At 39.7% G+C, this 14,991-nt stretch overlaps 1 protein-coding gene across 7 annotated transcripts in view; it reads left to right on the top strand.

The window, feature by feature from the left end:
• LDB3 (LIM domain binding 3) overlaps positions 1–14,991 on the top strand; it is a 121,412-nt gene that overhangs the window by 2,051 nt on the left and 104,370 nt on the right. For all 7 annotated transcript variants that reach the window (XM_071563394.1, XM_071563395.1, XM_071563391.1 and 4 more), the window contains exon 2: positions 4,144–4,269. In XM_071563394.1, coding sequence (XP_071419495.1) covers positions 4,177–4,269 — 93 coding nt within the window. In that variant the 5' untranslated portion in view covers positions 4,144–4,176. The remainder of the gene's footprint in view (positions 1–4,143; positions 4,270–14,991) is intronic.

Here is a 14,991-nt window from a genome sequence, read left to right as displayed (position 1 = left end):
ACTGGGGATAGTGCAGACATCCATGGAACAGAAAGGACATGTTTGTTATAAAACTGAATGCTGCCTTTTCATACTGCAGCTCTGTCAGGTGAAGGAGTCTGAAATAAAGGCACACAATCTTTCTGTCTGTTTTGCTGTTGTTGTTGTTTTGGTTTTGGGTTGGTTTTTTGAGTTGTTTGTTTTGGTTTGAGGTTTTTTGTGAGGGATGGGGAGGCAGGTTGTTTGTTGTCTTGGTTTGGTTTGGTTTTGTTATTTCCCTAAAGGAATGTCTATCCAGCTTGTTGAAGATCTTTCTATCAAAGAGGAAATGATAGTTTGTTCCTGTGTGGCACAAGTCTTTCACTTGTGTAAAGGAAAACATAAACCATGACCTTGTATGAATCTTTTTATGAGCCAGAGATGCATAGTCTATTGCAGACCAGAAGTCAAACTCTTTAGCAACCTGCTTCTGAAATCCTTAATGATACAAAAGATACAACTGTATTGTTGCAGTAATAGTAATTCAAGGCTCCTCTGTGTACAGGTCTACCACTGAAGCTAAAATATAACCCACGAGTAATGCGTCCAGTAGTAGCAACTTTAACAACTGGAATTTCCATTACTTGTTTCCTCCCACCTTTATTTAGCATTCACACTCATGGGTTTTATTTCATTCACTTCATGGCTATGCACTCCCAAGCATGCAGTCGTAGCTTTGCTGAAGTCAGTCCACTGTAATACGTACAGCACAGTCTCCCAGCACGTGGGGATTGTTTCCGCTAGTGTAACATCTCTGATGCCGTTGTGGAAGGACAGCTCTGCTCAGGCTCAGAGGCATTTGCTGGAGGTGGTGGCACTGTCCTCTGCCATAGAGCCTGGTACCCATCCAGCTCCCTCCCAACTGTTCCCATCAGTCAGCTGGGAATAGCTCAGGGCGGGAGGGGCACCTGGTGAGCTCTGGACAATTCTCTGGTTTGATACGTGTAGAGAAAATGTCACCCTGCTCTTGGAATATGTGTTTTGTTTAAATGTCACTCCTTACATCAGTGACCTCATCTGACTCAGCATAGCTCCTCTCTGCAGGAAGGGAGCTATAAGCAAATCAGAGATTTTGGCATAGCAGGAGAAGGTAGGGCAGAAGGCACACCAAGAGAAACAAAGTACTGTTATCTGAGCAAACAAAAATGAGTTTTGCAACAGTCTAACAGGCACTCATGTAAAGCAACTAAAACCTAATCTAAACATCACAAGCCTCTAAAAAACAAGGAGATTGTCTGTTATGTACACACAGTTTATTGCAACCTCAGGTTTCCCAGAAGGTTTTGCTGAGGTTTGTGCTGGTAGCTGTGATGGCACTGTACCTGCTGCACCTTTGAGAACAGGGTGGGGTTGAAACAACCATCTGGTGGACCACCAGCTTTCTTATTTAGAGGTTGATAGTATTGAAAGTCTGTAGAAGATGAGAGCTGTGCTAAGAGTGTCCCTAACAAATGGAGCTGTGACTTCAGCATGAGCTTCTGTAGTGTTCTAACTTAATTATTAGGCATGGAGTTTTTCCCCAGGCAGGCAGAGGGGACAGACACAGACACTGGAGAAAAAGGACTTAAGGAAACCTGGAGAAAGAAAACTGTGGAATATTCTTTTTCTTCAAATTGCACCTGGTAGTGATAGTGCAGACACATAAAAGAGCTGTGGTCCTGTTGTATTGAAGGAGAATGTTGGGCAGCACTCTGGCATATTCCTTCCACTTTCCTTTTGAAAGTGGCAAGCTATGCTGAACATTCATGGAGACAAAGACAGAAACCAAAGGAGTAGGAACAAGTGACCTTAGTTTAACATTTCATTCAAATGACAGAGCCCCTAATGAGATTCCCACTCTAGTTTCTTAGCACACCACCCAGCCTGAAGGATCTCTCAGATCCTTTCAGATGCCCTCAGCTGATAAGTGAATGGCATGTTAGAGATGTGAAAGTAGGACAGAAGCACATAGTGTTTGATTAAACAGCATGTCTGTTTTTTAAGGCTTAGCTCTGTTCAGCTTGCTGTACAGTTTTATTCTGTTCCAGGTTTAGTGTTGTCCCCCCATTCTATTTTTTTTTTTACACAAATGACTAAAGGTTTAGGTATTGAAAGGTAACACGGACAGAATTTACAGTCCATAAAACTGTAACCTTTCTTCTAATATTTATTTATGTGATACTGTCTTTACTAGTGAAGCCGTGACTTGCTATGTTTATCTTACTTCTGGTAAGGAGTTGTGTTCTCCTGAACCTTCGAAACGGAGCCAAGAAAGGGCACTAAACCAGCAGTGAATTCCTAGGAAAAGGAAAGTAATAGTGCAATGAGAATTTACCTTCAAACTTGTTTGTGCATGTGACTCTCTAAAAAATTAATAAATTTAGTACTAGGTAAACTGGCAGGCCTGGAAACTCTTGCAATATGAAGTCCAACAAGTCAGTTTTGTCTGTCTCTCCTCAAAGCCATCATCCAAACGTCACTGGTTCTGGACTCATAGAGGATAGGTTATAAATTATTTTAATGTAAATGTGCCTTAGAGGTATGTATGAGACATCAAAACCCATTTCCTTTTTAAGCTGTGTCTTGCTATTTGCTTTCATTTCAGTTTGGGCCAGTTCTACTGGCTTAGTGTAACTTTCATTGAAATCCGTGTGAATTGTTGTGGTTTAATGTGGACCTCTGGCTAAAAGATATGGTTATATGGTTTAATTTATGCAGAGATTAATTATTCCCTTGTAAAAGCTGCTTTTCTGACACTGTGAATACTAAACAGACAGTTTTACTGCTTAATGATTTTGGAAAATTATTGACCATCACCTCAGATAGACTGAATTCCTGGCCATTTCGCCATCAGATATTTATTGTGTTTTAAGGCAGGCATAGTGGCAGAGTGACCCGTTATCAACATTCAAACTGAGCTGCCTCACTCTAGTGCATTGTGTGGTTTTAGTTGTCTTTTTGGTTATCAGAGTAGAACCTCTATATTATTTTCCTCCCTACCTTAACATAATGACAATGTTTTTCTAACCAGAGGGTAAATGCTGTGGAGATACAGGTCCTGCACATATTAATGACTTGAAAGGGGTGAGCATTAATTAGTGTTTATAGCTTTACCCTGAGAACAGAATTTTTTTCTTTTTATCTGTAGTTCTGGCAACAGCCTCTCCCCTTCCCTCATGTCCTCTGTATTTTAGCAATTTCCAATCTAAGGCAGAAATGTTATCTAGCATTACTGAGCAAGGGTTATGGTTTTATGGAATGCCTCAGAACTGGAATATAAACTATGAAAAAATCAAGGAATAAATCAAGAAAGTAGTTGGGTAACTGTATTCTTAGACTTTCATTCAAGACTCATGCCTTTAGAAGACTTGTATGGAAATGACGAGACAGGTATATAGTGAAACTATGCTTTTGCCACAGAAATTAAATGCTGATTAGAAGTATCTCATGATACATCTTTCTGTATTCAGAGAGAATAAATTTTAATTTTCCCTTGAGAAAGCAAGAGCTGCGGAACAAAGAGCCAAACGCAAAGCTGTGGGGCTTTCAGTGATGCTAAAAGTTTCTTGAGTTTAACCGTTGCAGAAGAAGGCAAACACTTTTTTGGTGCCTTTCTTCCTACATATGATAAGAGCTATGTGGTGCCTTTCTTCCTACATATGATAAGAGCTATGTAAAAAACCTTGTTTATAGTATATTATATGTTACAATGCAATAAACATACATTCTGAAGAAGAATTTAAAAATGGCTATGTACTTGTTAACAGGTTAGTGAAGAGATTTGGGTGTTTGCGATTCAATTTTTTTTTCTTGTTTTATTAAATGTGTCTTGTCCATAAAGTAACTGAGCAGGACAAGGGGCTTGAGTAGCCTAGAAAGATCTGTCCCCTTCCCTGAGGACTATATTAGACCTCTGAGTCATGAAGTCTTTGCATAGTAGGTGTCTGGTTACAAACCTTTTATGGGCCCTGCTCAGCTGGGATATCAGCATCTGCATTATAGCTCCCATCTATTCTTAGGTGGTATCAGAGCACGACTTAACAGGCAAGGCAGAAAGAGAATTGCTTTCGTTATGTAAAACTCTTCCCTCCTCTCATTCTGTTTTTTCACACTTTTCTCTGTCTACCCTGTCCTTGTGTTCTGCAGTGCCTTGTTGTGTTCTGGTGAGACTGGGACACAATGGCTTACAGCGTGACTCTGAATGGACCTGGACCGTGGGGCTTCCGACTGCAGGGGGGCAAGGACTTCAACATGCCCTTGACCATCTCCAGAGTAAGTGTGTGACAAAACCTTGTTGAGCTTGTTTAGGTTGGAAAATAGCAGTCATATGCACATTCTGACTAGCAAAATAGAAGACCTTTGCACCTAGATGTGAAAAAAGAGAATATAATATGCACTTTAAATATACTAGTTCAAAGTACAATCTGACATGGATAATGCCTCAGGAAGAGTGTTATGGCTTGTATATTTTTATGAATGGTGATAATGTCTCTTTTAAAGGAGCTTTGCGTTCTATTGTGTACAGTATTCTCTTCTGCTGCTGATAGGGGCCTCACTGGTGTTGACTGTTTGAGGGGAGGGGAGCAGAACAACTGTGAATGAGAATATAGAATTTATTCTAGAGAATAAACATGTGACTGCTTGTAAATATGTGAAATCAGGTGTTGAAAATGGACAAAGACAGAGATATGTATCCCCTCTTCTGAGGGGGTGCAATAACAGGATAAAAATTAGGCATGTTGAGCAGAAGACTCAATAGTGCTTAAAATACAGTCTTAAATTATGCAGAAGTCTTCCATTTGCAGCTGACAAACAGCATGTGATTTAATAATTAATTACCTGGTGTATCTGTCGATTGCAGATGATTCCATTTATTTCCTAGCTGCTTTATTTTTCCCTTCCCCTTAAAGCATTATTTTAAAGTGTTGCAGTTGAGCACTATTATTATTTGAGTTAGCTCCATTTCTTAAGTCTTTAACATTGGAATATTTTTAGGAAACTTGATTTTCCCTTACCTACCCTTCTCTTACCAGATAGTTCTCTGTAACTTCTGGTAGCTCCCTTCTCTTTTTCTTTCTGACAGTGGCAAATCTACTCCAGAATGTTCAGAGCTTTTTAGAGAAGTCTTGGTTCCTCCACAAATCACCTACAGAAGGGTTATTTGCAATACAGTGACAAGAGATGTTACTTACATAACAGTGTTTAAAAGGAATGCCAGAATGATTTAATCAGACAAAAAAGTAGAATGCAAACAAAAGGTCTGCTCCACTGGGGAAAAAAGAAAAAAAAAAGCCACCTACACTACTTTTAAAACTGTGTTGGGGTTTTTTTTGTAGTGAAAAAATACAGTCTGTTAAGTTGTGGGTACAAAATTGATACCTCTGCAACAATTGTGATTCAGAGTCAATCAACGAGATTCTGAAATCTTAACTATACTATTTCATATTCATCCTGTGCAGTTTTGTATCATTTGATCTCCCTTGTTCATATGCACATTAGCCCTTTCTTGGTAAACAGAGCTGCATTTACCTTAGTAATTACCCTGTGATGATGAAAGGAACTTTTCATAACTCCTGGTGGAGAAACAGTACAGTAACTGCAAAGAAGGATGTTCAGTAAGTATTGGTAAAAGCAAACAAGTAAAGGACAACCTAAAATATCCCCTGCTCACAAAAATAACCTCACTTCATAAACTCAGATTAATTTCGCTTCTGTAAATAGTGTTGGTATTTCTTTTCTTATCCCACCCAAGGTAAGTACAGAGAGGTGTCAGCATATTTCCATAGGAATTTTCATGACACTTTGCAGCCTGCACTGTACAGTCTTGATGATTGTTTTATAAGTCACTCAGTCATACCTGGAGGCTCTCAGTCAAGGACAAGGACTGTGGCACTTGCACTATGTATGACACAATCAGTAATGAAAAGCCAGTTGTCTCACAGTGTAATTTATTAAAGTGTAAACACTATGCCCAAAGGCTGCCTGATTCTCATGGGGCTTTTGAAAGCATATGAGGAGCAGGAGTTAAACTGCAATGGCTGAATTCCCAGAGGTGTGGAGGAATTACCTTTTCACACAGCTGACTGCCTTTTCAGCAATAGCAGTGTCAGAAAGCACTGTTAAATGTTTTGAACTCTTTCCCAGAGAGGCCCAGTTTTCAGTTGGGTCTATTGATTTGGGATGGGATTGGATTTTGTATCCTGCCTTACAAGGGGAAAAGCATGTTCATGGGAATGAACACAGCCTCTTTCAGGGGGAACTGGGATAGTAATGCCTGCTGGTTGTGATGTTTTTAACTGTATTACACTGTAATACATGGCTTTTGATGGTAATAGTGTATTCTTTTCTGTAGTATCTTTCACATAAATGTATCTCCAAATAGATGAGATATTCTCCTTAATCAGAAATTTGCAGTCATAAGTGAGTTGAGCTGTAAACTTAGCCATAACTGCAATTTTGTCATGAGGGGGAGAGGAAATCTGTACTTAAATTCTCAAGATATTGGAGGACAGTGCAGGGGAAGAATAAAGGAGGAAAAGGCACACAATTCTTAATGTTGCCAGTGGATGCTGTACATTTATCTATGGACTGGTTTTGAGCCACAGCTGCCCTGAGATAAGGTTTTCTATGAGCAAGATGAGTCCTAAACCCCAAACACTTCAAATGAAAGTGTCTTGTAATTGCTTTTACTGCCAGATGTGCCATGGCCCTTTTGCCTAAGTATGTGTAGTGTCCCTCCCTGCGTGCAGACAGGGTTTGCATGCAGACATCCTCATTATACTCCATCTGCCCCTGAGCAATTAGACTGTCTGTGGGTGGGCCACAGAGAACAAAAAGATTCATCCTTTTTCATGAAGGCTCTGTGCTTCTCTATCATGCTGCAAGGGAGTTGAGCCTGAGCTCCTGAGAAAGATGATGGCAACACACCGGCATTGTTCATCCCACCCACTGTATTGTGCCTGCATGTTTGCAAGGACCTTCCCAAAACAGGATGCTAATATTGTGCCACAGTGAAACTGGCCCAGGCATAGACAAAGTGGGCACCGTGGACTTGGGAAGTAGAGCTGTGGCTTAGCTGTCTGTTGACCTCCACTCTGTTAGCCAGGTCTATACGATTCCCACCCATCTTGCACTTTACCTGAGGAGCAGGAGAGAAATCCTGAAGGTCTTTGAAGCCTAGTGGCAAAAGCACTATACAAGATCGTGGCATTGCTAGTACTGCTGCTCAGGAAACATGCTCTTAAAACAGTGGACAAGGAAGGAAATTACTCAGAACTGTTTGGCACAACAGTTCACTTTTAAAGGAATCTTTAAAATGGTGTCTGAGACCTGTATTTTCTTGCCTTCGGGTAGATCCAGGTGATCAGCTCACTGCTGAATAGTCAACAGCATAAAACACAGGAGTCACAGTCAGTCAGCTGGGTGACAGGTGAAGATGTGTTTCTCTGAAATGGATTGTTCTGCTTATCTGTTCTTTATCTAAAAATAAATGCCTGACTAACATAGAGGGTGGGGACAAGAAAAGAGGAGGCAAAAACAAGTATGGGAGATTTAAGGTCATTCTGAAACTTTCACACTCCTTCAACAATAGCATTGGAAAATAATCTGTGAAGATTTTACAACTATTTTTCCAGTCCCCACCCTACATACCATTCTACACTCTAGAAAAAATCTATCTTGAGGTCTCAGATTCTGTCATGAGATGTCATGGGCAGGTAGCAGGGATAAGAAAACAGTATTGACAGACTTTTAGTAATGCTGAGCATCTGCCAGCCCTACTGAAATGAATGAGACTTGCAGGTTATTGGCAAAGCTAAGGGCTGTCATCAGTGGCATGGTCATATGCATAAATCTGGTCTTTCCAAATTGACGTGGGCAGCAAAGCCGTTTATTTTCTCCTACTGCTTGCATGAACTGTCTGGAAGCAAGCAGAATTCATTAATTTTATAGACTTAATCCTCTGTAAGAAGGCTTTTGGACTAGGTTAATTATCTAAGTGCTCTGTTGCCATGTTACCTAAGATGGTGCAATTGTACATGTTTGGGCGCAGTAGCAGAACGTCTTCATATATTTCTGAATGTTTATTGCTGAACAGTAAACTTTTCTAGTGGGGCAGACTGGCTTGCAGGGGATGCAATGAGCTGAAAGGTGTGCAGGAACTATCATCATCTGAGGTAGTGGAAATATTATCTAGAACACTGTGATAACTCATGACCGGTATATTCTTTCTGTGATTATCCATACAGTTTTGTATTTCCTAATAGAGAGGATTTTTACTTGCTTGGGTTCCAAATCAAAAGCCAGAGTCTGAAGCAGAAGGAGATAAAGTTTCAACAAAACAAAAGCACTCAAGAACTGTTTTTCTTTATTTGATTAAATGAGGGAAAAGTTGAAATATAAGGATGTAGGTGCAGTGAGGGCAAACAGCTAACACTACTATGAAAAAATTAAAATAGCTCATCTGTATGCTTATTCTAATGCAAGCAGCCTGAAACAGCTCTTTGAGGCTGGTCAAGAATTTTGCAGTCTGTCTCTGCAGGAGCAGGAAGGTTTTTCTCACAGTTGTTTGGCTCTTTTTTTTTTTTAATCAGCATCTCTTCCTGATTGCTTCCTGTCCCTCCTCCCCTCCCTAGCATGCATATGTCAGCCTCTGGCAGTGCCTTCCTTTGCTTTAGAGGAGCTGTGTGAGAGTACTCATTTCCTGTGGGCCATTGCATATCAGTGCCTTACCAGTGATGGGGGAAGGCAGTCCCTCTTCACTTTTTTTTTCTATCCTTGAAAGGAGGAAAACCTCAAATGATCTGGGTCAGGCTCTGTGCATTCTGTAACTGTCATTTGAATGACCATGTGGTGTTGTACATAAATTATAATCAGAAGGATGCAGTTTATCTCTATTGACTGAACTGAAGCAGTTTAACAAGTTCACTTGAAATGCTGAAACACATCACCTGTTAAGCATCCACCTCTGGTGAATGGAACTGCTGAGCAGTTGTCCTACAGCTACCACTGCAACTTTGAGAGGTGTTTTTTTCACTTCCAAAGAGAAAGTCCTTCACAATACCAAAAGTCACAGATTATTATTTGTAATTGTTCATATTCTACTAAACTAACAGGTAAGTCTCATGTCCTCTAAAAGTCTTCCTCTTTAACTACTATGCAGTAGAGATGTTTCCTTTTTCTCCGAAGTTCAAATGACTGACTCAACTTCTGAGAAAGGAGTGAGCTATTAATATAATGACTGTCTTATGTCTAGATAAGTAGTAATTTCTTATGCCTGAACAGTTTCACATTCTTCCAGTCTTGTTACACTTTAACTCAAAATAGTTCCTTGTGAGAGGAAAATTCAGTACTTCCAAGCCAACTTTTAAGAACACTCCAAAACTTTCCTATTGATTTCTGATAAAACAAGTATTCTGTGAGCATCACAATTTCTTTGGGATAATTATTTAATCTGTAGATCACATCTTGAGCTGCAGTCACCCCATCTGAAGTTACAGCATTCTGAATTCTCTTACCTCCAACTATTTGTTATATGTGTAAATGTCAGTATTATGTGCAAATGCTAGTTACTTTAGGTGGTATGTTTGCTTTCAAACTAATTTACAAGCCAATTCTGGCATGTTTACAGCTACATTTGTCAGAAATTATTGTATTTCTGTGAGCCTGAACCCTACAAGTAACTCCTCAACCTCCCAATTTAGTATTGTTTATTTGAGATGTTCCAGTAGTCAGCATCTGTACTATAAATGGCAGTCCAGTGTACAGGGCGTTTGTATGCTCAGGTTGCATGTCTCATCAAACACAAGTGTCATGTGTATGTCAGACAAGGAGAGAGGGACCAAATTCTATAGTGGCATTCCATTTAAATAATATTTGTTGGACCAGAGAAAGAAATGGTTTCTAGCATATGGGCATCACAAAATCCCTGGATACTGGGGAGTCAGTTCAAGTCTCTGCTCTGAATAAAACAGAACAGAGGTTTAAACATGCTGTGCAGGTCCTTCAAGAGGTAAGGCATCAGTTATTGAGGTAGACAACGTTTCCTATCTTGATCAAAAATACTGTATCATGTCTGAGGAGTAATCCCAATGGATGTTTCACCTGAGCCAGTAACACTTTTAAGAGGCGATGTGCCTTCAACAAATATCCAATTTGGTTATTCAAAGCAGTTCCAGCACATGATGGGTTTTTTTTCCCTCTTGGGAAAACAGTCATAATATAAGTAAGAAGCTTTTGTTTTCTTCCCTTGCAGAAAAAATTCTGAAAAATCCATGCAGTTTATTGTTGTAACTTTAAATTCAGGATTTTTTTCTAGAATGGTCCTTTTATTATAATTTTTGCTTAAACCATAGCATCATAATGCAATGGGATTCAAATGTATGTATTGTACTCGACCAAATGGCTTTCAGGAGCTAACTAAAGCTCTTGGTCAAATGATTTCTCTTTTAAATCTAGTATGTACTTGGAACAGAAAGGCAGCCCCTCTTATCTGTTTGTGTGATTAAAGTAATCACTAAATACTAAGTCCACTGCTGAAGGTCAGGGGTATATCAGGAGTATTATGTACTCTGCACAGTATCTGTGCACAAATCACCTGTTTAAGGTTGTGTTCTGCAGTTGCATCCGTTTTGAGTTTCAGGAGAAACATTTAGCCCTGTTAGAATATAGACCAGATTAATATGAGCAATGGTCTGTAGTAACTGAAGTACTGGCTTAAATGATGTTTCATCACCAAACCTGCTGCTCCAACTGCTCTGACACAATAACCTGGGGGTTTGGAGCCCTTTATTTCACCTGCTAAATGCAGCTCTTTTTTGGGGGGTGAGATTGTATCTGAATCATCAATCCTCGTGTGGCATTATCCATGAAAAGAGCTCAGTGTATGAAATAACTGGGATGAATGGCAACTATGCAACTGCCAGTTATAAAGTGACTTTGCCGCTCTGTTTCCTGCAAAAGGAGGGGGAACATAACCCTTCCCTTGCACAGGAGGCATATAATGTTAGCTGTGCAAAACTTGGGCCCAAGGCTGGGGAGAAAATGAGAAGTTCATAAGTGGGAGTAACAATAGTTATTGTGGTTTTATGGAGGAGGAGGAGGTTTCTTAACCTAAGGAAACAGATCCACTCAAATGAGTTATATTCCTTTTTCTCTTGTTTTAATATTTAAGAGTGTTCCCTGGCAACTGGATAATCTGTTCTGATAAATTGCTGAGCCTTTGACCTAGAGTTTATTTATTTGAGAATATAGGTCATGGAGTACTTCAGGAAGTCTTCAGATTTTCATAATTATTATTAAAGTTAATAATTTTGCCGATCCTTTAGAACCAGTAAACACATCAGGAGGTAACCATTAAATTCTGAATTTAAAGCTGCTGAACTGTTACTGCTTTGTAATTAAAATGCACAATAAGCTTTTTTTCAGGTAGAACTTTTCATTAGTGTCCGATGTCCGAACTCAGTAAATGACTGTCTTAATAACATAGCAGATAACTGTCATTAGCTCCATTCTGAATACATTATTGCCAAATGTTCTCCAGCCAGTGGAACACAAAGAGAAATTAGCTCTGCCAATACATTAACATTAAGTTTCTGTTCTAGCAGCAGCAGTTCCCACCTTATCACTCTTGTTCTCTAATTAGTAGCATAAACTGTCTGTGATTTTATAACTATCTAAAATCTGGATATTTGAAAACAACATAACACCACAAACCTTGAGCAGCACTGTGAAAGTATGAAAATGCTGTACAAAATGGAATGGTCTTTACTATAATCTAGATTTCATAGTGGACTGGAGGTAGCTGAGAGCACAATTTCATGCTGCTGATTGTGTGTAACTAGAAATTTCTGTACATGAGTACCTGAGTGCCACAATTTTAATGTATAATAGAGCATTAAATAGTGTCCAGTACAATATGAGATACTACTCTTCTTTTTTTCACTGTTTTATTGCAAGATTGGCGAGATGATCAATGTGCAGGTAAATTATTAATCCTGAGTGAAAGATCACAAGAAGGGGAGAGGAAGGAGGGAAATTTTGCTGGACATGGTAAAACTCAATTGCAACTACAAACCTTGAGGAAAGAAATTAATTAAGACATTGTCTGGCAATGTCAGCAGTAGTATGCTTTGAAATGAGTAACGCTAATTGAAAAAAGTGGCTTATATGCAGCATGTTATTAAAGGGCTGTTTCTTCTTTTCTAGTGTAATTAAAGCCTTAATAAAAAGCTTACCTGAGAACAAAATCTCAGAATAGGCTTTTTGTTACAGTTGTCTAAATTCCTAAATCCCAATTTGATAAAATTATATCATGATATATAAGAAATGGTGTGAGGATAACGCCTGCTGTTCAGGCACATTGTGTTGACCCATAATTTACCTTATATATTTAAAAGCAAACAGGGATTACCTGTCAAAATGTATTGCATAAATGATGATAAAAAAAGTTTATTTTACTCTAGCTGCTATTATACCCTTAGGTCCTAAAAGAAATAAAATTTAACCATATGAAGTTGGGCCTGAAGCTTGGTTCAGCCTTACTGTTGGAAATCCTTTGGAAACTGTTCTAAATACTTCCATTTTTCAGATCAATTAAGAGTATAATAATTCCCCTAAATGTAAAGCTGTTTGTGTTTTTCTGAGAGATTTTCAGCAAAAAGAGAACCCAATAAATAGGTGGAACGAAGTACCTGGAATTAAATACCCTGGAAAAGTTCATTTTCAGCTTACAAATGGCTCCAGATGACATCCTGAATGGGCTTCATACAAGGTGACTCCTCTTTCTGTTAGTGGTGGCTAGCAGCCATTTTCCCAAAAAGTCAATGAGATCTTGCTCTTCTTTTAGGAAGATGTAATGGGTCAAATGTCTTCTCGGCATGCAAATCCCCTGGGAAGGGTAGAGTTTCTTTCTGCACCTCCCACATGCGTAGCTGGTGTTGTGATCATCTGTGCCACAGGTGTTCAGTGCCTGGACACTGCATAAATAGGTTTTAACCTTTCTCCAGAATACTTCCAAATACACTTGATTTGTAGCAATGGCAGCTGAGGATTATGAGGAACACAGCCTTTCACACGCTCCCACTGTATTCCCACCTTTCCCTTGCTCAGAGTCCAAATTCCAGCTGCTGGGTTATTTTGGCCCCCTTGCCTCTCTTGCCATATTTGTTAATACAGATATAAACCCGTATTCTTATTAAAAGTAACAGGCTTAAGGGCACACACTTGCTATAAACAACTCATGGGTTCTCAGTTTAACACCAGCATTAGGGACAATTAGTCTTTGTGAGATGAATAAAAATACTTGTAATGCATTGTAGTACTTACTATACCTGGTTAGGGTGCCATGCACACTCTTGAGAAGCCTCTGTGGGACTCTCATGCTATATTTAAAGCATCCTGTAACTTAGGAAGCTATTTTGAATTGGAACCAATGCTACATTTACCTCAAGCTTCTGGAATGGGACATCGTATCCAAAACGCCAAAAATACTACGTGTAACCCCAGATTCTGGTACATAGTGCCAAATCGGAATGCTCTGGTATTAGGGTGAATTTGGGTTGCCTTTTCTTGATCCTGAGGGTCACTGCAACCCTCCTGCTCTATTTGAGAATGTCAGCATTCTCTCCTTACCTAGTCATGGCTGGTTCAAAAATGGCCAAGGGCAGTTGGTACTGCGGCAGGTGTTTCAAAAAGAAATGGGCAGCCAAAACAAGATGTTCTTTTTCATCAGCACTGGCTAAGATTAGCGATTGTAGGAAATAAATGGACAGTCTTTTTGCTAATTTTTTGACAGGAGCTGCAAAACACAAGTACTTTACTGACCTGGTGTCAAAATTTCTTTCCTGTATAAAAGATTCTTATCTCACTTGTTTGCTTAAATTACCTAAGAAGTTATTAAAGATTAAATCCTTTTGCCAACTGTATGGGGCGGGGTGGGTGAGGATCTCTCTATTACATGTGTGCTTTGCTTTCTTGATGACAAGAAGTGGTCAGCAGTCTGTAGGCATCATAGATTGTGTGAACAACAAACCAAACCTATTTGAACAGCAATGTCTTCTCAGTTTTATTGCCTGCTGCTTGGCCCTGCTTCTTTTCAATGTAACACCTCTGAAAATGCAGTATGTGCTGCTTTGTCACTTAGTTGTCAGTAGCTCAGGGCGAGTGTGCAGAGTTGTGGGTAGCACACTGTTGATACCTGGCAGAAAGAGTGAGCAGATTATTGGGGTGCCAGAATTGCTTGGTTGTTTTATCCCTGAGGCAAAGCAAAGCTCTCCTCTCTTTTCAGGGAGGCATTATCTCACCCTTGAGAACTTTGTGCCTTGGTTGTCACAGCCGGCTGCAAGGACAAGTACTGATACTGCTGTGATCACGTGGAAGACCTCTAATGTTGGCTCTTGGCGTTCATCCTCACTCCATGTGGGATGGTTCTCTGCTCTCTCCTCCTTCCATATGCCTGGGATGTGGCCTTCCTCCCCTGCCTGCCTTTCCTTGCGCTACTCCCACACATCCTCCTTCATCAAAGTCTGCTATCCTTTCTTTGCTCCCACCTTTTGATGGTGTTCAGATTAAGTGCTCTGGGAGTGGAGGAGCAAAGAGATGAAGGAGGCATTTGGAAAGGGAAAGTTATAGACTCTTCCACAGGGTGTTAAAATTTCTTTTAGAACAGTAAAGGGAAAGAAAGAATATGCAGGATGTACATGTGCAGCAAGGGGCTGGCTAAATGTGGTACCTCATGGAAGTTCACAACTGCTCTATCTGAAGCTATGCAGTTTCCTGATTCTCTAATTACATGTATTGCTGTATTAAATAGTCTTCTTTAGCCTGTGTTGAGGAACTCAAGCTGCAACTAATATCAATATAACTTCTGTGTTGACAATACAGTATATCTCCTCTGAGCATTCCTGAAAGACACTTTCTTCCCATTACAATCACACATCCTATGGTCCACAAAAGGATGGTTCTCTCCTGCACATCAGCAATTCTCTTTCCCTATGT

Source organism: Pithys albifrons, chromosome 9, assembly GCF_047495875.1.
Source record: "Pithys albifrons albifrons isolate INPA30051 chromosome 9, PitAlb_v1, whole genome shotgun sequence".
NCBI classification, from domain to species: domain Eukaryota; kingdom Metazoa; phylum Chordata; class Aves; order Passeriformes; family Thamnophilidae; genus Pithys; species Pithys albifrons.
The sequence above is the reverse complement of the archived record's forward strand: the minus strand, read 5'-3'. Positions and strand labels throughout refer to the sequence as shown.